At 36.0% G+C, this 26,628-nt stretch overlaps 1 protein-coding gene and 1 pseudogene across 1 annotated transcript in view; one reads left to right on the forward strand and one right to left on the reverse strand.

Annotated features, from left to right (window-relative positions):
• Positions 1-12,114, reverse strand: part of LOC138082206 (DNA fragmentation factor subunit alpha pseudogene) — a 70,331-nt pseudogene extending 58,217 nt beyond the window's left edge.
• Positions 1-24,318, forward strand: part of STPG2 (sperm tail PG-rich repeat containing 2) — a 339,045-nt gene extending 314,727 nt beyond the window's left edge. Inside the window, exons 10-11 of the mRNA XM_068974937.1 lie at positions 23,828-23,943; positions 24,265-24,318. Of these exons, the coding sequence (XP_068831038.1) occupies positions 23,828-23,943; positions 24,265-24,318 (170 nt within the window). The remainder of the gene's footprint in view (positions 1-23,827; positions 23,944-24,264) is intronic.
• The last annotated feature ends 2,310 nt before the right edge of the window (positions 24,319-26,628 follow it).

Below are 26,628 nucleotides of genomic sequence, written 5' to 3' on the forward strand. Positions count from 1 at the left end.
CCCTATAGAACTAATAATACTAATTTTTCCTGCAATATAGATATTTGTGCATTTGTCTTATTTCCCTTTACACTTTACTGGAATTTCCTTGAGGTAGAACTTGATTATTTTTCTTCTTTGTATCCCCTGTGCACCAAGTGCTAAATGAATTTACACCTTGTTGAACAAAAGATGTAAGATATGAGAATCTTCCTTCAGTTTCTACAGATTAGCCCTCCACAATATAAAATGAGAAATGAAATATTAATAGATTATTCAAACTCTGAGTAATATGGAAACAAATGATCACCTTTGGTTTATCAGTCTTCCAGAAAAATGATTTAAAATTTAGATTTCTTTGGTTGTGTAAATAAAAGGAAGTCAATATAAATGAAACAGTGGTCAAGGTTTTTTTTTTTTTTTTCCCCCAAAGCTTGGAACTTAGTGTATTTAATCTGATCTCATTCTTTTATTTGCTCTGATAATATTTAAAAGCAACCACTCTGTACAAATGCATGATACTAGGTGTGGAGTAATAATAACCAACCTTTTGGGCAGCATCAATCTAAATGACCATTGTTCATAGTGCAACCAAAATGTAGGTCTTAGCTCTTGCTACTCTGGAATGCATATCTTAAAAAGAAACACAACACACAATTTTTTTTTGACTAGCTTCCTTACTGTCTCTCGTTCAATCCATATATGGAAACAAAGGTATTTTAAAATGACTTGATTTTATGAAGTCTGTGTTTCTAGATACTTGTGATAAATTTTATCAGAGTTGTCTGGTTTCTTTAGTATTTTTCTTGTGATGCATGCATTCATAGTCATTCAGTCATGTCTGACTCTTTGCGAACCCAGAAGAGCCCTATATGTTCTTCTGTCCATGGAATTTTCCAGGCAAGAATACTAGAGTGAGTTACCATTAGCTCCTCCTGGGGATCCTTGCAACCCAGGGATCGAACCTGCGTCTCTTGTGTCTCCTGCATTGGCGGGAGGATTCTTTACCACTGCACCATCTGGAAAGCTTTTACCTAAATTCGTCTTTCTTTTGTGAAATAATTCTTGTGACCTTTAACCTCAATTCCTTCTTTGCTGTGCTCCTTAGAAGAGTTTAACCTCTTGGAGTCTTCCTTGTTTTGAGACTTCTGTTGGTGAGCTAGTTCTAACCCACCTAATCTACCTTGTTCAGAATTTCAAGCCCCTTATGTATAGCAGGGGAAAGAACTCCTCCCCAAAAGCCAGTCCGCAGAGGCACAGCATTCTCACATGGAACATATCTAATATGTTTCTAATTTAGTAGAGAATTCAATGCATTCAATCAATAATTGAATTTCTAATTTAAATAATTTCACTCTTCTATTTTGATGATTGACAAAATGAATCTAATTCTGAAGTTCCAACTAGAACAACCTTTCAGGTTGCTTCATCAAAATAAAAGGAACTGTGCTGACACGAGTTTTATTCCATTCTCTTATTTTGAAAGATGGCAAAGTCATATATTCTTCCCCGAAATCTACAGGGTCCATCAAAACTTCCACTGAGTCTTGATAACAGGTGCTTTCTTTCCAGAAATCAGCTAAGGGCACAAGTCCTAGAAATGAGATGAAGATTTTGCCATGGAAAGTTATACACTATTTTCTCTTTTTTCATTTCTCCCCATAGTCTTTCTCTGTCTCTCATTCACTGTTATACAAACACACACACATACACTCACACAGATTTCTTGATTAAAAAGTTCCCTAGATACTTCTAGGGAAGAATTGTTCTTTCTTTGCTTGTTTGTGTTTTGAATGATATTTTCTGAAGTCTAACACTTCTGAGCAATTTCAGAGTATCTGCTGAAAAGTTTGTTCAATTTGGTCAAATAATTTGCATGACTTCACCTAAGCTTTTACTTCATCAGCTTTTTTTCTCAGTTCTGGGCAGCTACTTTAACAGGTGTGCTCAGATTTTAAAGTGACCATTTTCTGGGTGAATTAAGCCTTTCACCCAGTTTAGATGTAGGAATTTTCTCCGTATCATGAATAAATTATTCTGGCCATATAGCAAAGGAAGTAAATGCATCATATAGAAAAATACTTCTACATATAAATTTGTTTAACCTAAAATAAAACAATTTCTATCTATTTAAGTGAATTTTTTTGCCTCCTATGAAATTTTTAAAACACTAATAAAAGTGAAAATGTCATCAATGGAATGGAAGGTTTTTAAACCAACATTTATAAATAAACTTCATGGCTTCAAATTATTTCATTTCTCTGAATACCCATATTTGCTTTTACTGTGCCATATAATAACTTTATTGTACAAATTTCAGACTATAGCCACTATGCTTCTAAGATATGTTTTCAAATTAGAGGATAGAGAGGTTGAAAAGAATATAAATGAATAAATTTCTTGCAGCTGTGGACAATTATTAGAGAATACCATTCACTGTTGATGTAAATTTTTATGTTTCTCTCAAGATGCTACATGCTGAAACCGACAAAGCTATTGTCTGTTAGATAATAGCATGCATTGCTAAAGACTGATTATGCAAACTGAGGAGGACAGTTCCATAACACTCAAAACTAAATATTATGTAAATGGCTTTTAAAAATGTGAACTATTTAACAATAATTTACTTTGAGTTTTTTATCAGTGGCTAAATGTCTTTGTTGTAATTTTATCTCTCCTATCATCTGTGCTTTCTAACCAGCACCATAGCTAAGTTTTAAATGGCAGTTTCAGAATTAGTATATTGAAAAGTGACACTAGAAATTGGGTAACTAAGTTGGTTATCCTGGAAATTAAAATTTGCCAAAGTACGTTCCATAAATATTGATGCTGTAAGATCATGGGACAAAAGGGGAGTATGTGGTGAAACTTGACAGGAGATGCGCACATTGTGTTGATCCTTTGTTATGTCTGAGTTAGAATATCACAGACTCTACTATGATCTGCAATAAATAAATCTGTTTTAATCTTCCTTAATACAACTTTCCCCAAATTTATTTGATAAGAGAACACTATATGTGACATAAACTCTTCATATATGCCAAATGATCTTTGGTATCTGTTTACATACTTAAAAGAAGATTCTCTCTCTATTTCAGTACTCTTTGGGTACACCAATAGAAGAGGTACTATTCTCTTCTCTCTTTATACAACGGATCTGATGTACAACTCTATCTTGTTTGACAGAGGCAGGAGTTTGTTGAAGAGTGAGGTTTGCTTTAGGATGAATGAGGAGACCAGCCAGCTTCTTCCTACTGTCCTGCCTCATCCCAATTCTATGTGCTCTTTTCTCTGAAATGCCAGCACAAGGATCATAGAGGGTGATGGCCAGAACACTTCATGTTAAATTACTTAGTCATCCAAGGGCAAAGATAAATTAACAGGAGCAAAGGTAAGAGCAGTTCTGGTTGTAGTGCATTCTAAGATGTTCTCATTTTTCTATACAATACTGTTTAAAAAGTACTTTAATAAAGAGCTGCAGAAGCAATATCTTAAAAGTATTAGTGGCTGACTCTTTGCAAAGAGTGTCCAGCTCTTTGCAAGCCCATACATAGACTGTAGCCTGCCAGGCTCCTCTGTCCATGGAATTTTTCAGGCAAGAATACTGGAGTGGGTTGCGATTCCCTTCTCCAGTAGATCTTCCAGACTCAGGGATCAAACATGGGTCTCCTGCATTGCAGGCAGATTCTTTACAGTCTGAGCCAGCAGGGAAGCCTATGTATAATAAACCTAAAACTTATTATTCTTAAATGCGGGAAGACAGAGGTATCCACTATTACCATACCTTCTTAATAAAGTAGGTAGTCCATACACTATTACCTAAGGATAGAGTACATAAGAATGCAGAGGAAATGGCAGGATTGAAGGAAAAGTGAGAACAGTCTTCAGTTTCAGATTATAGCATTGTTGCAAATTTTTTTTTTTTAAATCAAGAAGCTACTAGGACTAATAAAATTAAGCACACTTGCTAGATATAAGAATGACGTAACAATGAGTAACATTTCTCTGTATCAGCAGTGGTCATATATGAAAAGGAATCAAATTTCTAGGAATTAACTAAGAAGGCCAAAGTTTTTCATAAATAGAATTGTAAAATTTTAATAATATACAGATATATTGGTCTGAATAAATGAAGAGCTAATTCTAGTCCCTTGAATGTAATGAAGATATTAATTTTTCCTTTTAATTTATAAGTGTAACCCCACTGTAATTTATAAATATAAAGTCTAGTTTGAATTTTGGAAGAAATTGATAAACACACTAAAATGTATGTAAAAAATAAAGGTACATGAATAATTTTAAAAAAGAGTAAAGGAAGAGGAGAAATCCCTATATTATTTATTGAGATGTATTATAGAACTATATTAATAAAAACATTGTGGTTTTGGCAATAAGTAAGATAAATGAATAAGGAAACAAAGAAAAAGCTCAGAGATAGATCTATGTACATATGAAGACAATTTATTACAAACTTGCCATCACAAATCAATGGATAAAGGAAAATTTTAGTAGCGCACACTGGGAAACTGGGCAGACAAAATACTACATTCAGTGATGGAATCCACGTGAATTAAAGACATAAATATAATGCTAAAACTACAAAGTTAGTAGAAGAAAATACTGGGAACACCACTGCAACCTAAAAAGTGAAGAAAGATTTCTTAATAAAAACTTTAAAGATAGAACCAAAGGCGGGAAAAAAAAAAAAGGTATAAGCTTGACTATATCAAAAACTAAAATATTTCAGTTCAACATTGGGTAGCCAAGGCAAAGTTAAGCAGATGACAGAGGGAAGAATATCTGCAGTGTTTAAAACTGATGGAGACTCAAATATGAACTAACCAAGGAATTTATGAGCTCATGAACAAAATGAGAAACCCAAAGAGAAAATCTGCAGAGCTTATGAAATTAATATATAAAGCACCCAAGAACTGATGCTTTAGAAGTGTGGTGTTGGAGAAGACTCTTGAGAATCCCCTGGACTGCAAGGAGATCCAACCAGTCCAGTTTGAAGGAGATCAGCCCTGGGATTTCTTTGGAAGGACTGATGCTAAAGCTGAAACTCCAGTACTGTGGCCACCACCAATTCTTTGGTGCTCAGCTTTCTTCACAGTCCAACTCTCACAGCCATACATGACCACTGGGAAAACCATAGCCTTGACTAGACGGACCTTTGTTTGCAAAGTAATGTCTCTGCTTTTGAATATGTTATCTAGGTTGGTCATAACTTTTCTTCCAAGGAGTAAGCGTCTTTTAATATCATGGCTGCAGTCACCATCTGTAGTGATTTTGGAACCCCCAAAATAAAGTCTGACACTGTTTCCATTGTTTCCCCATCTATTTGCCATGAAGTGATGGGACCGGATGCCATAATCTTCGTTTTCTGAATGTTGAGCTTTAAGCCGACTTTTTCACTCTCCACTTTCACTTTCATCAAGAGGCTTTTTAGTTCCTCTTCACTTTCTGCCATAAGGGTGGTGTCATCTGCATATCTGAGGGTATTGGTATTTCTCCCAGCAATCTTGAATAAAACTGAATGTTAATGTTTTTAAACCTCAGGGAATAACAGTTATTGTTAAGAGTAAAAATAAATTCTCCTAAGAAGTCCGGCAATTATGTGACAAATACATAGGACCCTAACTTCAATGATAAGTTTCCCTAAAAATACTCATTGTAGTTAAAATTATCTAGTCATTTCTAAGAAGAGGATAGATGAATTTTATAAAACAAATTGGCATGAGAAATAATGTTGTATTGGGTTTCACCTAAGTGTAGAACTCACTATATCCCCCCAAGGCTTAAACAAATATTACATGAGTGAGGACTCTTGTAAAATGTTATGTTTTGAAATAGATATCATTAATGGCTTCTAGTGATAATTTATTTCTCCCTTTATGCACAAGTTTCTTCTCATACTAATAATGGATAGTTAATTTGCATATAAATAGATTTCAGTATTTGCTGAAGCAGAAACAAAACATGTTTCTTCCTCTTTCCCCTCCACCTCCGGACATTGTTAAACAAAACAAAATAAAAAAGGAGAGGGCAATATTGCAATAATTAACAATTAGTATTTCTAAATAATTTTCTTGATCAAAAATTTTTGCAAGCAACTTTTTTTCATGGTTTTATTGGTTTACCTCATGTCAAAGGTTTTGACTCTGTTAAAACAATTAAAAAAAAAAGACTGCGTAGTTTTCTTAGTGATTATTTTTGATATAATTATGCTTCAAACAAAAACAACAAATCAGCTTCATGTTGGTTATTGAAATGTTTATTATGACCCTCTAGGTAATTTTTCTTATCTAGTTTTTACTGTTTTCACTGACTAGTTAGCATATTCTGCTTTAGAGAAGGTAAATGTTGTTTTTGTGACTATATTGCTTAATTAGATAAATCCTTTATTTTTGATACATAGCAAGTCATATGCTTATAGTATTTTGTTCCTTTCAGTTAAAAATGTGCAAATGTTACTCTTTCAGTTATCATATGGTTAAATGTATCAAGTATTAAAACGTTATTATCAGAACTTATGTCCCTCCTAAATATGTCTTATAATAAGGTCTTTTGAGCGCACTTCATTTCAACTAATAATGGTCATTAGTAGAAGAATGATTAACTCAATATATGTGTATATTAAAGATATCCATTTGATATTTGCTTTTGGCATTTGAAATAGGATATGTTTCTCTATCATTTTTCTTTAAGTGGATAGGAGGCATTATTTTGTGGAACACTTAGCATTTATTTTAAAGTAATTCTTTCAGGAAATTAAGATAGCAGCGGTCGGTCCAGCGTCTATTAATAAGTGTGTCTTTCTGACCTGCAGAATCATTCAGTGGAAAGTGAATAAGGATTTCAGCTTGCATAAAAGACAGGAAAGATGACTATTACATTTGAGCAATTCTGTTTTCCTTGATTTTTTGTTATTTGCATAAATACTATTTTCATCTCTTGTTGTATACTTTTGCCAAGATGAGTGAGGTGATTCCTGGGGGGTCCAAAGCCCTATCCAAAATCGAGCCAAAAATATCCAGAAAAAGTAGTAAAGATACTATATTGAAATTTATGTATTATAAGAATATTATATAGATCTTTTCTACCAGCTTAAAAGAAAAGAGAGAAAATATTGTCCCCTAGAGAATATGACATGTTGCATTCTGCCACAGAGAGGCAGCCTTCACCAAAAGATGGGACTTAGGGGTGTTTGGTTTTTGGAAACTAACATTTAACTCTTGATTTAAAAAAATGTTTATAACAGGCTGAGAAAGTAGCAAGTATGGCATCCTTGACACCTGGGAGTGTGTGTGATAGCATGGAGATTGAAGACAATTTGGCTTTCAAAATTGTGACATTTTTGTTTTCCTTAAATGTGTATGCACTTATTATAAATAGAAAAGTATAGATATAAAACCAAAATTACATCCACTTTGGTAGGCTAATAGATTAATAATCCAGTAACAAAATTCCTGAATTTATCATATAGCCCTTAATTTATTCCATCTGTTAGACCTAATTCACCTATTAGGGAAATGTAATGTTCAGGTGGACTTCCCTGGTGGCTTAGACGGTAAAGTGTCTGTCTACAATGCGGGAGACCTAGGTTCGATCCCCGGGTCAGGAAGATCCCCTGGAGAAGGGAATGGCAATCCACTGCGGTACTATTGCCTGGAAAGCATAATATTCTCATTTAATTACCATGATTTTGGGGGCAAATTTGATATTTTTGGAAAGTGCTAGAGAAAGCAAATGAAGATTAAAAAGGCAGTGTGAAATATTGGAAAGAGTTGTTAAAAGCACAGTCCAAGTCACAGAGCAGCTATTAACTTAATTTCCTATAAAATTTAAGTGATTTTATTTTCCTTTCCTCCTAGGGATGTTCTAAGGATTAAAAGTGGTTGAACGATTTGATTCTTATTCATTTTGTGACTTTGTAGAAGTTATTTAAGTGATCTGCACCATTTTATCCCCATTTTATAAAGAAAGAATCTAAAACTTTAAAAGATTTACAGATTTTATGACGGTAATATGGCTAGTATACAGAAAGCTTGAATGTTTTAGGTTTAAAGATTTATTGTGGGAAATAATAGACTAAAATAAAATAGAGATGAAATATATTTCAAAGAATCGTATCTTCCATGATAATGAAATACATGTTATGTGTTTGGCCCCAACTTGAAATAATGTAACATACCTACAATAGAATTCATAATGTGTTGAAGGATATACACTGAAAAGTACATCTCTTTACCGTCTTAATAGTGCCAGTCTCCTACAACTCTCTGTCCTTTCAGGCAGCAAGTGTTCTAAACTTGTTCAACAACATTTATGTAATATATTGTCTAAATACCATTTTCAAATTATAAGAAGAAATATGAATTCAAAGTATCAATTTTCCATTGACAGTTGCTGACAAAGAGGGAAAGGAAAAAATAATGGTTAAAATGCTTGCAAGCAGTGGGAGTGGAGTCTAGTGGACTTATACATTGATTCTTCCTTCCTTTGTTTGGCTCAGTTTAGCAGAACAAGCTTTAATTGAGGCTCTCAGAATAAGGCAAGCATAGGCAGTAAGCTCATCTCACACGCTAGTAAAGTAACGCTCAAAATTCTCCAAGTCAGGCTTCAGCAATACGTGAACCGTGAGCTTCCGGATGTTAAAGCTGGTTTTAGAAAAGGCAGAGGAACCAGAGATCAAATTGCCAACATCTGCTGGATCATTGAAAAAGCAAAAGAGTTCCAGAAAAACATTTATTTCTGCTTTATTGACTATGCCAAAGCCTTTGACTGTGTGGATCACAATCAACTGTGGAAAATTATGCAACAGATGGAAATACCAACCACCTGACCCGCCTCTTGAGAAACCTATATGCAGGTCAGGAAGCAACAGTTAGAACTGGACATGGAACAACAGACTGGTTCCAAATAGAAAAAGGAATATGTCAAGGCTGTATATTGTCACCCTGCTTATTTAATTTCTATGCAGAGTACATCATGAGACACACTGGGCTGGAAGAAGCACAAGCTGGAGTCAAGATTGCTGGGAGAAACATCAATAACCTCAGATATGCAGATGATACCACCCTTATGGCAGAAAGTGAAGAGGAACTAAAAGCCTCTTGATGAAAGTGAACGAGGAGAGTGAAAAAGTTGGCTTAAAGCTCAACATTCAGAAAACGAAGATCATGGCATCTGGTCCCATCACTTCATGGGAAATAGATGGGGAAACAGTGGAAACACTGTCAGACTTTATTTTGGGGGGCTCCCAAATCACTGCAGATGGTGATTGCAGCCATGAAATTAAAAGAGGCTTACTCCTTGGAAGGAAAGTTATGACCAACCTAGATAGTATATTCAAAAGCAGAGACATTACTTTGCCAACAAAGGTCGGTCTGGTCAAGACTATGGTTTACCCAGTGGTCATGTATGGATGTGAGAGTTGGACTGTGAAGAAAGCTGAGCTCTGAAGAATTGATGCTTTTGAAGTGTGGTGTTGGAGAAGACTCTTGAAAGTCCCTTGGACTGCAAGGAAATCCAACCAGTCCATCCTAAAGGAGATCAGTCCTGGATATTCATTGGAAGGACTGATGCCGAAGCTGAAGCTCCAATACTTTGGCCACCTCATGTGAAGAGTTGACTCATTGGAAAAGACCCTGATGCTGGGAAGGATTGTGGGCAGGAGGAGAGGGGGATGGCAGAGGATGGGATGGCTTGATGGCATCACTGACTCGATGGACATGAGTTTGAGTGAACTCCGGGAGTTGGTGATGGACAGGGAGGCCTGGCTTTCTGCGATTCATGCGGTTGCAAAGAGTCGGACACGACTGAGCGACTGAACTGAACTGAGGCAGTAAGAGATTTAGACATATTCTAGAGGAAATAATGTGTTCTTAGTCACCCCTTGTGTCCGACTCTTTGCGACATCAAAGGATGTACCCCGCCAGACTCCTCTGTCTATGGGGATTCTTCAGACTAGAATACTGGAGTGTGTTGCCATACCCTCCTCGAGGGATCTTCCCAACCCAGAGGTTGAACCTAGGTTTCCCGCATTGCAGGCAAATTCTTTACCAACTGAACCAGTTCCTTAAGGTTTATTGTTTGATCACTCTTTCTTGAGATTTAAGGAAAAGTGATTTCTTCAGTGTTTAAATATATTCGAGAACAGCTACATAATAAGCTGTAATTTAAAGGTTAAAAAATGGGTTTTATGAAAATTACATTTTTTCATTTTACTTTCAGGGAATATGATTTATTATTTTGTCATGAATCCAAGGAATCTATACTTTAAATAACTCACCTGGGTAATTCTGTGATCCGTATACTACACTGTGAGAAAGATTAGTTTAACATGTATGGTGCCCATATGATCCTCTTTGTTTTTTGTTTTGATATTTCAAGCCCTAGAACAAATTCAGTCCAGAGGCCAGTGGAGAACATGTCCAAAGCTAGGGAAGGGCAGTGAATAGGGCTTGTGGCTCATATATTGAAGACAGATGAGGGAAGCCCTTACTATTTGGAAGTAAGCATTATTAATATAAGCAAATCCCACTGCTATTTGTCTTGGTTATATTCATTACTGTAGTTGATGAGAAGGCTTGCAAGGAAGGAATTTTGGTATTATTTCATGAAGGTATAGGAAGAGGGTTGGAAAATATTTATTAGTATTATATTCACAACAACAAAATGAACAGAGAACACTGTTATGTTGAAGAAAAAATCTTATTTAGATTTAAATATATGTGTAGATTTAAATTTACTGAAAATGAGCAAGAAGCTTTCTGAAATAGTCAATGGTTAACTCAGTAGTTTTTGTTTGATTTCTAATGAATATAAACAAAATATTTGTGCATTAAAGCCCCATTCTGTCACTCATTTAATCTATAAAAATATGTTTAAGATGCAGAATGTATTCATTAAGTTGAAAATAAAAATGTTAACCATTTTTAATTGACTTGTCGTTAAGCTTTTCTTTCAGAAAACTCTAAACTCTGTGAACCTAGCTTTACTGTAGCTATTTATAGCAGACATATACAAAGGAAAATTCAAATGAAAATGCAGTTGAAAATAAAAATGTTAACCATTTTTAATTGACTTGTCATTAAGCTCTTCTTTCAGAAAACTCTAAACTCTGTGAACCTAGCTTTATTGTAGCTATTTATAGCAGACATATTCAAAGGAAAATTCAAATCCAAATGCACTTGGGGGACTTAACAATTTTTAGCAAGTTAAGAAAATGGCACTAGTCACAATAAAATGGTAAAAATTAGCCAGTTAAAAAGTTTTGCTTAGGACTTCCCTGGTAGTCCAGTGTCTAAGACTCCTCACTTCTAATATAGGAGGTGTGGGTCGGGGAACTGAGGTCCCACATATTGCATGGAGGACAAAATAAAGTTTTGCTTTAAATTATGGCTCATTTACTATAGCTTTCTTAAATAATTTAGTTTGATTAATACTAATTAAATAATTATTAAAAAAATAGAGTTGGTATTTATATTTTAAGAACTCTATATAACTTGATCTATGACATCACATATTTTACAGACATATAACATTATTCTGATTTTTACATACAGTGTTCACAGAGATAAGTACCAGTTTTAACAGGGAAAAGCTTACTATTTTAGTCCTGAGTGTTGTTATATTGATGACGACCTAAGAAGACTAAGAATATATGTGGAGACTTCTCAACTTTTTGCTTAGGTAATAATCCTGGCATTCTGAATCCAAACCTTTAAATGAACAGTGGGATATAAAGCCCAAACTCAGTTATGAAAGGAAAATTTGCTACTAATTTTTATTGTTGTTCAGTTACCCAGTTGGTTCCAATTCTTTGTGACGCCATGGACTGCAGCCTGCCAGGCCTCTCTGTCCCTCACCATCTCACAAAGTTTGCCCAAGTTCATGTCCATTGCGTCAGTGATGCCATCCAGCCATCTCATCCTCTGATGCTTTCCTCTCCTTCTACTCTCAATCTTTCCCAGCACCAGGGGCTTTTCCAATGAGTCAGCTAGTTTCAGCTTCAGCATCAGTCCTTCCAACAAGTATTCAAGGTTGATTTACCTCAAGATTGGCTGGTTTGATCTCCTTGCTGTCAGGGACTCTCAGGAGTCCTCCAGCTCCACGGTTCAAAGGCGTCATTTCGTCAGTGCTCCAACTTCTTTATGGTCCAGCAATCACAACCGTATGTGATCACCGGGAAAACTATAACCTTAACTATATGGACCTTTTTTGGCACAGTGATGTCTCTGCTTTTCAACACACTATCTAGGTTTGTCATAGCTTTCCTACCAAGAAGCAAACCTCTTACTTCATGGCTGCACTCACTATCTGCAGTGATTTTAGAGCCCAAGAGGAGGATCTCTGTCACTATTTCCACCTTGTCCCCCTCAATTTGCCTTGCAGTAAGAGGGTCAGATGCCATGATCTTAGATTTTTTTAATATTTACTTTTAAGCTAGCTCATTCCCTCTCCACCTTCACCCTCATCAAGAGGCTCTTTAGTTCCTCTTTGCTTTTTGTCATTAGAGTAGTATCATCTGCATATCTGAGACTGTTGATGTTTCTCCTTCCTATCTCGATTCCTGCCTGTAACTCATCCAGGCATATCAGCCTGGCATATCTCATGATGTGCTCAGTGTATACATTAAATAAACAGGGTGACAGCAGACAGCCCTGTCCTACTCCTTTCTCAGTCTTGAAACTTTGCTAATAATGTATCAGACTAATTGTGAGGTATTTTATTTACCTTGAAGATAATGTCAGTTTTACTGATTAATTGATAATTTTTTCACCAATGAAAATCATCCATGTGTTACATATTTATACACTACCTACTCAAAGTTGTGTTAGGTGAAAGGTGATCATCCTTCCTTCCAGTTGGAAGGTATGTTCCTTCATACATAAAGGATGTTATAACTTCATTTCCAAGACTGGTGAAAGTCTTTCAAACTTGTACAATGTTACTTATATTATCAGAGAGTAAAATTATCAGTAAGATCAAAGACTTCATCTGATAGGGTTTTGGATATGCATTGGCTTTTTGGCTAAGATTAAGTGGTGGTTCAGACGGAAAGCGTCTGTCTACAATGTGGGAGACCTGGGTTCGATCCCTGGGTTGGGAAGTACCCTGGAAAAGGAAATGGCAACCCACTCCAGCACTCTTGCCTAGAAAATCCCATGGACGGAGGAGCCTGGTGTCCATGGGGTCGCAAAGAGTTGGACACGACTGAGTGACTTCACTTCACTTTTGATAAGTATTACTTGGAGGTACACAGTTAAACAGACTTCAATATTTGAAGATATTCAAATTCAGTATTTGAAGATATTAGAATTGATTAAACAATTGAAGATAATATAACTGATTAAACAATTGGTTAAAAATGGAAAAACCAAGAGAGTTCCAGAAAAATATCTACTTCTGCTTTATTGACAATTCCAAAGCCTTTAACTGTGTGGATCACAACAAACTGTGGAACATTCTTAAAGAGATGGGAATACCAGACCACCTGACCTGCCTCCTGAGAAATGTGTATGCAGGTCAAGAAGCAACAGTTAGAACTGGACATGGAAAAACAGACTGGTTTCCAAATCAGGGAAGGAGTACATCAAGGTTGTATATTGTTGCCCTGCTTATTTAGCTTATATGCAGAGTATATCATACCAAATGCCAGGCTGGATGAAGCTCAAGCTGGAATCAAGATTGCTGGGAGAAATATTAATAACCTCAAATATGTAGATGACACCACCCTTTTGGCAGAAAGCAAAGAACTAAAGAGCCTCTTGATGAAAGTGGAAGAGGAGAGTGGAAAAAGCTGGCTTGAAACTCAACATTCAGAAAACTAAGACCATGCCATCACTTCATGGCAAATAGATGGGGAAACAATGGAAACAGTGACAGACTATTTTCTTGGGCTTCAAAATCCCTGCAGATGGTGACTGCTGCCATGAAATTAAAAGACACTTGCTCCTTGGAAGACAAGCTATGACCAACCTAGACAGCATATTAAAAAGCAGAGACATTACTTTGCCAACAAAGGCGCATCTAGTCAAGGCTATGGTTTTTCCAGTAGTCATATATGGATATGAGAATAAGGAAAGCTGAGCACTGAAGAACTGATGTTTTTGAACTGTGGTGTTGGAGAAGACACTTGAGAGTTCCTTAGATTGCAAGGAGATCTAACCAGTCCATCCTAAAGGAAATCAGTGCTGAATATTCACTGGAAGGACTGATGCTGAAGCTGATACTCCAATACTTTGGCCACCTGTTGTGAAGAACTGACACATTGGAAAAGACCCTAATGCTGGGAAAGATTGAAGGTGGGAGGAGAAGGGGACGACAGAGGATGAGATGGTTGGATGCTATCACCGACTTGATGGACATGAGTTTGAGCAAGCTCTGGGAGTTGGTGATGGGCAAGGAAGCCTGGCATGCTGCAGTCCATAGGTTGCAAAGAGTTGAATATGACTATGCGACTGAACTGAACTGAACTGGTTTTGTTTTTGGAAAGAGAAGTCAACAATATGATAACAAATACCCAGAAATTTCAGTTAAAAGTTTACCTATCATTTGGACTCTGTCATTTTTTCTTATTACCTATACAGTGAATTTAATAGATTGTGCAGTTCTGTAGTCATAATCTGAAGTGCCATTTAAGCAAATCAAGTTTTAGAAGCAGGAGAGGAGCATTGAGAGCAAGAGAGTGGTTTTGACACTGATGATAATGCTTCCTTGTGTACCAATCTTTTGTCTTTGCTATTATTGCATTTGTAGAGTTGGAGAATTAAATCAGTGTGAAAAAATGTGTTCTGTGATCCCTAAACCCTCTAAAAGACATTTCAAAGCCATGCAGTCCATTTCAATGACCAGTTTTCTAGATGCTTTTTAAATGTCTAAAGATAAGCTCACATATGGGATATTTACTTTCCAGTAGTTTTCTGTCCCCTTCAGATGAAATAAGGACTCTGTAATCATAAGCAAAATTGACTACATGATTTATAAATTTTGGCTCATTACAAAGATAGCCGTTTTTTTTTTAATATGAGGTTTTGCAACTTTATTCATAGAAGTATTTATTTTTGAGTCCACTCTTAGTGTACTTAAATCATTTTCATTTTAAATTACTCATTGTTCCTGTTATCTCCTATTTTTGCCTTGTAGCATTGGTTGACATTTCAGAGTGTGTGAGTTGGCGTAGGGCTGGAAAATATGTAATTATAAGAATCACCTGCTCTTGAATTTTCCATTATATAGTAGTCATGATTCAGTCAGACTTTTCATAGGTGTTTGATTTGGAATGAGAAGTTTTTCTTCCTCTGTGACCTATGATTAAAATGTGGCCTTTTGGTAAATAAAGAGAAGATAGTTTCTGCATAATCCAGATGTGAATCAGAGCTGGTGAAGCAATGTAAATCTTTGACCTGTATCGTATAAGCAGTAATATACGTAATTGAAAATTTATTTTAAAATTAAGTGCAGTAAACCTTTTCTTTAATGCTCTGTAGCTCAGAGCAGTCTAAGTGCTAAAATGCAGCAAGCTGCATATTAAGGAAAGTTTTGCTTCACTTAATATTCCTCAAAGAAATTCCAGTAAAAGAAAATCTACTACAACTACATTTGAATATTTTCTTTTCTTTTAATGAATTATAACCATGAATGTAAATATTTATCAGCATTATGATAAATAGCATTTAGCATTATACCTTTCACATTATGGTAAAGGCAGGGGATAGACTATACTTCATAACTGAAAATGGAACACCTTTACAGTAGTGTTTGGATAATAGCCTTACCTATTGCGTTAACTTTTATAAATATTTATAGTTAAAGTTGTAATTTTCAATTAATTGTGGAATTATGTACCTATTTCCTGATGGTAGTTTGTGGTTTTTTTTTTCTGGATATTGCAGCAACTGGTACATTTTCCTATGCATAGTTTAGTTTGTGTATTTAAGATTTTCTGTTAAGGTACTATATTTGTATATATACATTATTTCTCTGCAATGTAAATATAAATTGCTATGTTTGTTTAGTTATCAAGTTGTGTCCAACTCTTTTGTGACCCCATACACTGTAGCCTGCCAGGCTCCTCTGTTACAGGGAATTTCCCAGGCAAGAATACTGGAGTAAGTTGCCATTTCCTTCTCCAGGGGATCTTCCTGACCCAGCGACTGAACCCATGGCCTTATAAATATGTTAATATCATTTCAAAGAGTTGGACATGACTAGTGACTGAACAACATCCCACTGTCTTAGTCACTGTGGGCTGCTATAACAAAAGTACAATAGACTGCATGATTAAACAAAAATTTATTTCTCATAGTTCTGGTATCTGAGAAGTTCAAGATCAAGTTGCCCAGGATTCTGGCCAATTCTATTCCTCGTGAGGGCCCTCTTCCTAGTTTGCAGACAGACATCTTACTTTGTCTTCACATAAGAGAGAGAGAGAGAGTTGGTGGGCAGGAGGGGGAGAGAGAGAGAGAATAAGCTCATTATATCTCCTCTTACAAGGACAATAATCCCATCATAAGGGCTCCCCCCTAATGAACGAATTACCTCTCAAAGTCCCAATCTCCAAATACCCTCACACTGGGGATTAAGGTTTCAAAATATGAACTGTAAATGGACAGAAACATTCTGTTTGTGTTCTGTTCTGTAGCAGTCTCCCACAAGGGCTTTATAACTTTGGGGATCTATCCTGTTAATTGAATTGATATTAGAACGATTAATCTAGAATCAAATGTTACATTTTTTAAAAAATTTTGAAATGTCCTTTGAAATGAAGCTAAAGCTTTAAAAATGTTTCATGTGAACCTATCAATTCTAAAATACATCAGATTCTAAAATATCAACAAGAATCTAGTCTTCAAAGTAAGTGGTTTCAAATTGCATGTCTCCTAGGGAGACAGAGGCATTAATTTTGTACCCTATTAATATCTTTATATCTGTTCTACTATTTCACTATTTATGTTCATTGTCAATATCCTGTGCTTCAAGTCTTTATCCCCTCACTCCACAGTGTCTTTTTAATGCCTTCTAATTTAGTTTCATTTGTTACCACTCTTTTAAAGTTACATTCTATATGCACTGCTTCCCTGCTTCCCTGGTGGCTCAAACGGTAAAGAATCTGCCTGCAATTTGGGAAACCTGGGATTGATCGCTGGGTTGGGAAGATACCCTGGAAAAGGGAATGGTGGCCCACTCTAGTATTCTTGCCTGGAGAATCCCATGGACCAAGGAGCCTGGTGGGCTACAGTCTATGGGGTTGCAAAGAGTTGGACACAACTGAGCGACTAAGCACAGTACATACACTCTACTATAAATCTCCTCTTGAAATATTTGATATGGTAGACCTCTAACCCTCTTCATGCACTTCTCCAGAGGCTCAGTGGTAAAGAATCCATCTGCAACGCAGGAGACGTGTGTCTGATCCCTGGTTTGAGAAGATTCCCAGGAGAAGGAAATGGGCACCCGCTCCTGTATTCTTGCCTGGGCAATCCCATGAACAGAGGAGCCTGGCAGGCTACAGTCCGTAGGGTCGACAAAGAGTCAGACACTACTTCGTGACTAAACAACAACCCTCTTCATATATGAGGCATGGCATGTTTTAGACAGTAATTATTGGTTAACATGGAAATGGAGCAAAAAACAGCCTCTTTCGATTTATTGTCTATGACGTAGTAGCTAGGTTTATTAACTAGACTGTTTCCTTCTTTGACTCTCTGTTCCCTCTCTGTGTGCAGTCTCCCAAGTTCCACTCTCGGTTATTTAGTTTTCTCTCTCCGTGCTCTTCCACTTAGAGAAACCTCGACTATTGCCTCTACATAAGTAACCGCATTCTCTCTCTCCAGGTCAGCTTTCTCAGGAGTCTCAGTTACATATCTACAATTGTCCTCTGGATATCCTGCATCTTTTCATATATAACTGGCTCAAAATCAAGCCCAAAGTCTTCCTCTGCTCCTTCTTTCTGTGTTTCTTTATTACCATCACAATATTACCTTTCTCATAGCCACTATTCATTTTTATCTCCTTCCAATCACTGTACATACTAAATGTTTATTGCATTTCTTAGAAAGTATTCTGAATTGTTCTTCTTTTTCCTTATCAATGTTACTAAACTCCTTGTTAGTAACCCTGAAATAGACCATCTACAAGCCATTTCATTCTATAAACTATTGCCAGAGTTTATTTCTTAATTAGCTTTTTCTTTATGAATCTCCTTTAGTCTAAAATCTTCGAAGGGTAGACTATGGAAGTGGTTTTTAAAAGCTTTTTTAAATAAAAATTAATGAATGACTTTGGTTAAATAAAATTTTACATGGAACCCAAACAAAGCAGTGAATGTGTAGTTGTTTTGGGTGAAATATTTAAGCGTAAGTGTTAGTTGCTCAATCATGTCTGACCCTTTGCGATCCCATGGCCTGTAGCCTGCCAGGCTCCTCTGCCTGTGGAATTCTCCAGACAAGAATACTGGAGTGGGTTGCCATTCCGTCTTTCAAAATTTTATTTGGGCTCTACCTACACATTGTCCCCTGGGCAATTCTTTGGAATTTTTTGAACATTTTAGAATACAATTTGAAGCTGTTGGCTCTAGTACAGAATCTTTATTTAGGATTTAGGCTTATTCCATTCAGCCAATCTGTTTACTCCACGCAACGGTTCCATAGTCATAAATTCCATCTTCGTGGCTTGACTTCTATCATGTTTAGTGCTCAGTATGCTGTAAAACCACCATTCTCCTTCTTTAAATCTTATTCATATTTTCAATGCAATTCAGTCATCACCTCTTCACTAAACATATGAAAGTTGTTCAGTTGCTAAGTTGCGTCTGAATCTTTGCAACCCCATAGACTGTAGCATGCTAGGCTGCTCTGTCCTTCATCATCTTTTGGAGTTTGCTCAAATTCATGTCCGTTGAGTCGGTGATGCCTTCCAACCATCTCATCCTCTGTAATCCCCTTCTGCCTTCAGTCTTTCCCAACATCAAGGTATTTTCCAATGAGTATGAATGAACATATGAATGAATATTTAGGAAATAAGACTTGGGTATCTCTTCTAACAATGTAGAAGTATTTTGAGTGGGTATTATTTTCTTTTTTTTGGAAATTGCGTGTGTCTTACATTTAATTACTATGTAAGCAGAGGTCCCTGCAAGTGTATCTTGGGGATATTGCAGGTTTGGTTTCACACTACCACAACGAAGCAGATATCCTAATAAGGAGAGTCACACAATTATTTTTGGTTTTCCAGTTCATATAAAAGTTATGTTTACACTATAGTGCAGTCTATTAAATATGCAATAATTTTTGTCTAAAAAAAGTACATACCTTCATTTAAAAATGCTTTATTGCTAAAAAAAAAAAAAGACTATACATCATCTGAGCCTTCAGCAAGGGATGCTCTTTTTGTTGGTATGGTGTCTTCCCTTGATATTGCGTGGTGGTTGCTGAAGGGCTAAGTGGTGAGGCAGTTTCTTAGACAGTAGTGAAGTTTGCTGCATCCATTATCTCCCTTTCACAATTTTTTTTTCTTTATCACACATGCTGTTGAGTGGCATTTTACATGCAATAGGACATCTTTCAAAATTGGAGTCAATCCTCCCAAACCCTGCTGCTGCTTTATCAACTAACTTTATATAATAATTTAAATCCTTTGTTGTCAAAATGTTAACAGTCTTAACAGCATCTTCACTGGGAGTAGATTCCATCTTAAGAAACCACTTTCTTTGCTTATCTATAAGAAGCAACCCCTCATCCAGTTAAGGTTTACCATGAGATTGCAACAATTTGAGTCCTATCATCAGACTTCATTTCTAATTTTAGTCCTGTTACTATTTCCGCATCTGCAGTTTTTTCCTTCACTAAGACTTAAATCACTCAGTCATTCAAATCCTTCCAACTAACTCCTGTTAATGTTGATATTTTTACCGCTTTCTATGAATTGTAAATGTTCTTAATGGCAAATGCAATGGTGAATCCTTTCCAGAAGGTTTTTAATTGACTTTGCCTGCTCCTCTTTACCATCTGGTGGCTCAGATGGTAAGGAATCTGCCTGCAATGCAAGAGACCCAGGTTTGATTCTGAGGTTGAGAAGATCCCTTGAAGAAGGCAATGGCTACCCACTCCAGTATTCTTGCCTGGAGAATTCCATGGACAGAGGAGCTTGGTGGGCTATAGTCCATGGGGTTGCAAAGAGTCAGACATGATGGAGTGACTACTTTCACTTTCTTTTCACATCTGTCAGAGGAATCACTATTGATGGCAGCTAGATCCATTTGAAATATATTTATTAAATAATAAGATTTGAAAGTCAAACTGACTCCTTGATCCATGGGCTACAGAATGGATGTTACGTTAGCAGGGATAAAAACATCGTTAATCTCATAGTACAGCTTCATCTGAGTTCTTGGGTGACCAACTACATGTCAATATTTGGTAATATTTGGAAAGGAAATTTTTTTTTTTTTCCCTAAGCAGTAGGTCTCAACAGTGGGCTTGAAATATTTAGCAAACCATGTTGTTAACAGATGCCACATTATCCAGGCATTATATAGCATAGTTCTTAAGGGCCCTAAGGTTTTTGGAATGTTAAGTGAGTATTAGGTTCAACTTAAAGTCACCAAGTATATTAGCCTTTACCAAGAGAATCAGCCTGTCCTTGAAACTTTGAATATAGCCATTGACTTCTCCTCTTTAGCTATGAGAGTCCTAGATGACATCTTCTTTCAAAAGAAGGCAGTTTTTTCTACATTGAAAATCTGTTATTTAGTATATTACCTTCATTAATTATCTTAGCTAGATCTACTGGATAACTTGCTACAGCATCTGTATTTACAGCTGTATAAACAGCTACTTTACATTGCAGTTTTATGTTATGGAAATAGCTTCTTTACATTTACCAGCCTCAGTTAGCTTCAGACTTCATCTGGCGCTTTCTCAGCTCTCTCAGCCTTCATGAAATTGAAGAGAATTAGGCCTGGCTCTGAATTAGGCTTTGGCTTAAGGGAATGTTGATCTCTAACCAGACCACTAGAAGTTTCTCCATATCAGCATTAAAATAGCTTAGCTTTCCTATCATTTGTGTGCTCATGGGAATAACACTTCCAGTCTATGTCTGACGCAGGATACAGCATGCTTGGGGCTGGTGCATGGGGATCACCCACAGAGATGTTATGGGGAGGGAGGTGGGAGGGGGTTTCATGTTTGGGAACACATGTAAGAATTAAAGATTTTAAAATTTAATAAAAAAAAAAAAATAAAATAAAATAAAAAAAATAAAAAAAATAAAAATAAAAAAAAAAAAAAAAGAAAAAAAAAAAAAAAAATAAATTCCTTTAAGAAGTTTCTCCTTTGGATTTATGACTTCGCTAGTGCAACAGGCCTGGCTTTCAGTCTGTCTCAACTTTTGACATGCCTTTCTCAATAAGTTTAATCATTTCCAGTTTTTAAATTAAAGTGAGAGTCATGTGACTTGTCCTTTCACTTGAACACTATAGTAATAACCCATGGTAGAGGTACAGATTGGCCTAATTGCATTATTATTGTGTCTCAGGAAATAGACCCAAGGGGAGGGAAAGAAATAAGGGAACAATCAGAACACATGCAACATTTATCAGTTAAGTTTGCCATCTTATATGAGGATGATTTGTGGTGCCCTCAAACAATTACAATAGTAATATCAAAGGTCAGTTCAGTTCAGTTGCTCAGTCATGTCTGACTCTTTGTGACTACATGGACTGCAGCACACCAAGCTTCCCTGTTCATTACCAATTCCCAGAGCTTGCTCAAACTCATGTCCCTCAAGTCGGTGATGCCATCCAAACATCTCATCCTCTGTTGTCCCCTTCTCCTGCCTTCAGTTTTTCCCAGCATCAGGGTCTTTTCCAAGAGTCAGTTCTTCACATCAGGTGGCCAAAGAATTGAAGCTTCAACTTCAGCATCAGTCCTTCCAATAAATATTCAGGATTGATTTCCTTTAGGATTGACTAGTTGGATCTTCTTGCAGTCCAAGGGACTCTCAAGAGTCTTCTCCAACACCACAATTCAAAAGCATCAATTCTTCAGCATTCAACTTTCTTTATGGTCCAACTCTCACATCCATACATGACTACTGGAAAAACCATAGCTTTGACTGGACAGAACTTTGTTGGCCAAGTAATTACTCTGCTTTTTAATATGCTGTCTAGGTGGACTATAGCTTTTCTTCCAAGGAGCAAGCATCTTTTAATTTCATGGCTATGGCCACCGTCTGCAGTGATCTTGGAGTACCCCCAAATAAAGTCTGTCACTGTTTCCATTGTTTCCTCATCTATTTGTCGTGAAGTGATAGGACTGGTTGCCATGATCTTAGTTTTCTGAAAGTTGAGTTTTAAGGCACCTTTTAAACTCTCCTCTTTCACTTTCACCAAGAGGCTCTTTAGTTCTTCTTCACTTTCTGCCATAAGGGTGGTGTCAATGCATATCTCAGGTGATTGATATTTCTCCAGGCAATCTTTATTCCAGCTTGTGCTTCATCCAGCCCAGCATTTTGCATGTTGTACTCTGCATGTAAGTTAAACAAACAGGGTGACAATATACAGCCTTGACATAATCCTTTTGAAGTTTGGAACCAATCTATTGTTCCAGCTCTAGTTCTAATTGTTGCTTCTTGACCTGCATACAGATTTCAAGAGGCAGGTCAGCTGGTCTGGTATTCCCATCTCTTTAAGAATGTTCCAGAGTTTGTTGTGATCCACACAGTCAAAGGCTTTCGTGTAGTCAATAAAGCAGAAGTAGATGTTTTTCTGGAACTCTCTTGCTTTTCCAGTGGTCCAATGGATGTTGGCAATTTGATCTCTGGTTCCTCTGCCTTTTCTAAATCCAGCTTGAACATCTGGAATTTCTTGATTCATGTAGTGTTGAAGCCTGGCTTGGAGAATTTTGAACATTACTTTGCTAGCGTGTGTGATGAGTGAAATTGTGCAGTAGGTTGAATGTTCTTTGAAATCACCTATCTTTGGAATTGGAATGAAACTGAACTTTTCTAGTCCTGTGGCCACTGCTGAGTTTTCCAAATTTGCTGGTATGTTTAGTGTAGCACTTTCACAGCATCATCTTTTAGGATTTGAAATAACTCAACTGGACTTGCATCACCTCCACTAGCTTTTTTCATAGTAATGCTTTGTAAGGCCCACTTGACTTCACATTCCAGGATGTCTGGCTCTAGGTGAATGATCACACCATCATTGTTATCTGGGTCATGAAGATCTTTTTTGTACAGTTCTTCTGTGTATTCTTGTCACCTCTTCTTAATATATTCTGCTTCTGTTATTTTTTCCCATTCTATAGCTTTCATTTATTTCTTTGCATTGAGCACTGAAGATGACTGTCTTATCTCTCCCTGCTGTTGTTTGGAACTCTGCATTCAAATGGATATATCTTTTCTTTTCTCTTTTGTCTTTAGCTTATCAAAAGGTCACTGATTACAGATTACCAAAACAGATATAATTTTAATAATGAATAAGTTTGAAGAATTGTGAGAATTACAGGACCAAATGCTTTGAAATATGGTACTGATAAATTTGCTAGAAGCAGAAATGCCACAAACCTTCAATTTGTTTAAAAAAAAAAGATGAAAAAAACATAATATCTGAAAAATGCAACAAAGCAAAGTGACATAAAATGAAGTTTGCCTCTGTTTTATGCTTATTATATTTGAAATCCCTGAGCTGAATGACTTTAAGCATTCAAAAGGATGGGTTCAAGATTGTTTGACGCCAAATTTAAATGTTAAGCTCACAAATCTAAGAATAATATCCATGTGACCAGAATCAATAATTTAAAATGTGCTTTTTATTTTTACATTTGTTTTTTCTTAGGACCTACAACATACAATCCTGTTTTTAAGAAATCCTACTTCATACCCTCATTTGTTAAAGCATCAAAGCGTTTTAAAGATTCCAAAGAGATTACTCCTGGTCCAGCAACATATGAGGTTTGTCAAAAATATTTCTCTTTAAATAATAACATAAGAATGAAAAAATTTCCAGAACATCACTGGAAATGTCTTCATTAAAGTCCTTTCCATATGATCTATTCTTATTACTAACCAAAATCTTTTAGCTGATAATGACTTTGTAAAAAATATATTCTGACATTTCTTAAAGATTTAAGAATTATTTAACAACTCATATATAAATAGTCTCAACAGCATTAATGCATATATATGTATATATAATTTTATATCTCTGCAACTTTAAATATTTACTTGTCTATGTACACAAATCAAAATTTCCAAATATTTGTTGAAATTAAGAATTTATTAAAGAGCATAGAAGAAAGCCCTGCAGATCTGGAAGAACAGGTTTGATCTTTTATTTTCTTTTAATAAATGTAGATGGTTTAGATTCATAATAAATAAATGTCTCAATCTGTTGTGGGTATTCTGACTGTATGGAGGAGGCTGAAATAAACTGCGAGGTTTTAGAAATTGTGTTCACTATAGGTTTTAATACCTGTTTGGGATGGAAAGGTCTTCCCATTGGCTTATAGCAGTTAATTTAAGAGTGCGAACCATAGTGAATGTTCTTATCTAAGATAGTTAATGAGAAATTTATTTGTATTGAATGTATGTTTTTCTACTTATTTAAAATGTCATAATCCAAATAGTTTTTCAGCATTCTGTCAAAAGCACATTCATAATATAATAGCAAAAAAGGAAGTAAATCAAGTAAATTATGAAAGACTTGTTATTTTTACCCATTGGCTGTTGATTTTCCCAGAAGATCACTGTTAATGTCTATTGATAAGCCAATACTTTTATAAGACATACTTCAGAAAGGGAAAATATGCTAGATAGAGCCTTCATAGTAGTTCAGAATGTGAAAGTGAAAGAATGATACATTATATAGTTAATGTTTTAGAGCCTTGCCTGTGTAATATAAGGCAAGACTTGCAAATTAGAAACTTGCAATTGTAAAGATTTGGCAAAGTTTATGACATATTGACTCTTGATTGCTGGGTATAATGAGGAAGGGTCTTTAAGCAAGTATTGATCAGTAAACTATTAGTCTTAATGAAGTAGGTTAGTTATTATAGGCACCCCACTCCAGTACTCTTGCCTGGAAAATCCCATGGATAGAGGAGCCTGGAAGGCTGAAGTCCATGGAGTTGCGCAGAGTCAGACACGACTGAGTGACTTCCCTTTCACTTTTCACTTTCATGCATTGGAGAAGGAAATGGCAACCCACTCCAGTGTTCTTGCCTGGAGAATCCCAGAGACGGGGGAGCCTGGTGGGCTGCCGTCTATGGGGTCACACAGAGTTGGACACGACTGAAGCGACTTATCAAACTATGCTGCTGCTGCTGCTGTTATTAAATCATATTATATACTTAGTTGATTGTGTCCACACTCTGTTTTAAAAGTGATTTTAATGGTGTCCACAAAATACAAATGCCAAGAAATCTGATGCTACCTTTTTCATTTTGTGATGCACTTGTCAGAGAAGATGTACCAATTAGTCTTCCTTGTATTTAAAGATGCTTTTCCTTTTTCCTTTCACTGAGATTTAATAATTTTTATTTATACTTCAATCATTTGTTGTGGAAAATTATTTTCCACATCAGAAGAAAACATTTATGGATTTAACAATGAGGTATAATTAAAGTAATGCCTGAAATTTCAAGTAAATATATCCATACATTATATAGTATATATAATACTACAGTGCTTGGTAACTTTTCTATTGAAAACTACCTGTATTTTTTTGTCTTTGCAACACCATTTTGGTTCCTTATAATTTGCTCTGATTTTTTAGTTTGACGCTTCTCTTTTCCTTCAACATGTTTAATAAATTGATGACCTAAAAACATATTTGCCTTAAATATTTTACTTCTTTAATAGAAAAAGATGATTCTGGACGTTTATAACACTCTTTTAAGATTGCAATATGGGATTCTATTTGGAAAATACTTAAATGTATATAATGTCTGCCATCGATGGTTAGAGGTTTCTTTAGTATCTCACGTCCACTTTGGATCCCAACTGTCGAATGTTCCTTTTCTTACATCCTTACCAACCTTTTTTATTCTTGTCTTTTTGATGATAGCTACCAGTTGTGCGGTGATATCTCACAACTCATGGTTGCTTCCATGTCTTGGCTATTGTAAGTAGTGCCAGAGTGAAAGCTGAAGTGCATGTATCTTGTTGGATTATTGTTTTATCCAGATATATCCCCAGGAATGGGACTGGTGGGTCATGTGGTAGATCTATTTTTAAAAAACTAAAGAACCCCCATACTGTTCTCTATAATGACTGTACCAATTTACATTCCTATCAACAGTGGGTGGGGGGGACGTTCCATTGTCTCCACACCCTCTCCAGCATTTATTGTTTGTAGACTTTTTGATGATGGCTATTTTAACCATGTGAAGTGACACCTCATTGTAGTTTTGATTTGCATTTGTCTAAGTAGTTATGTTGAGCATCTTTTTCATGGGCTTTTTGGCCACCTATATGTCTTCTATGGAGAAATGTCTATTTAGATCTGCTCATTTTTTGATTCCTTTTTTTCCTTCTGTTTATCTGCATGAGCTGTTTGTATTTTGGAGATTAATTCCTTGTTGGTCTCATCATTTCCAAATATGTTCTCCAATTTTGAGGGTTGTCTTTTTTTTTTTA

The sequence above is a fragment of the Capricornis sumatraensis genome, chromosome 7 (genome assembly GCF_032405125.1).
Source record: "Capricornis sumatraensis isolate serow.1 chromosome 7, serow.2, whole genome shotgun sequence".
NCBI lineage: Eukaryota > Metazoa > Chordata > Mammalia > Artiodactyla > Bovidae > Capricornis > Capricornis sumatraensis.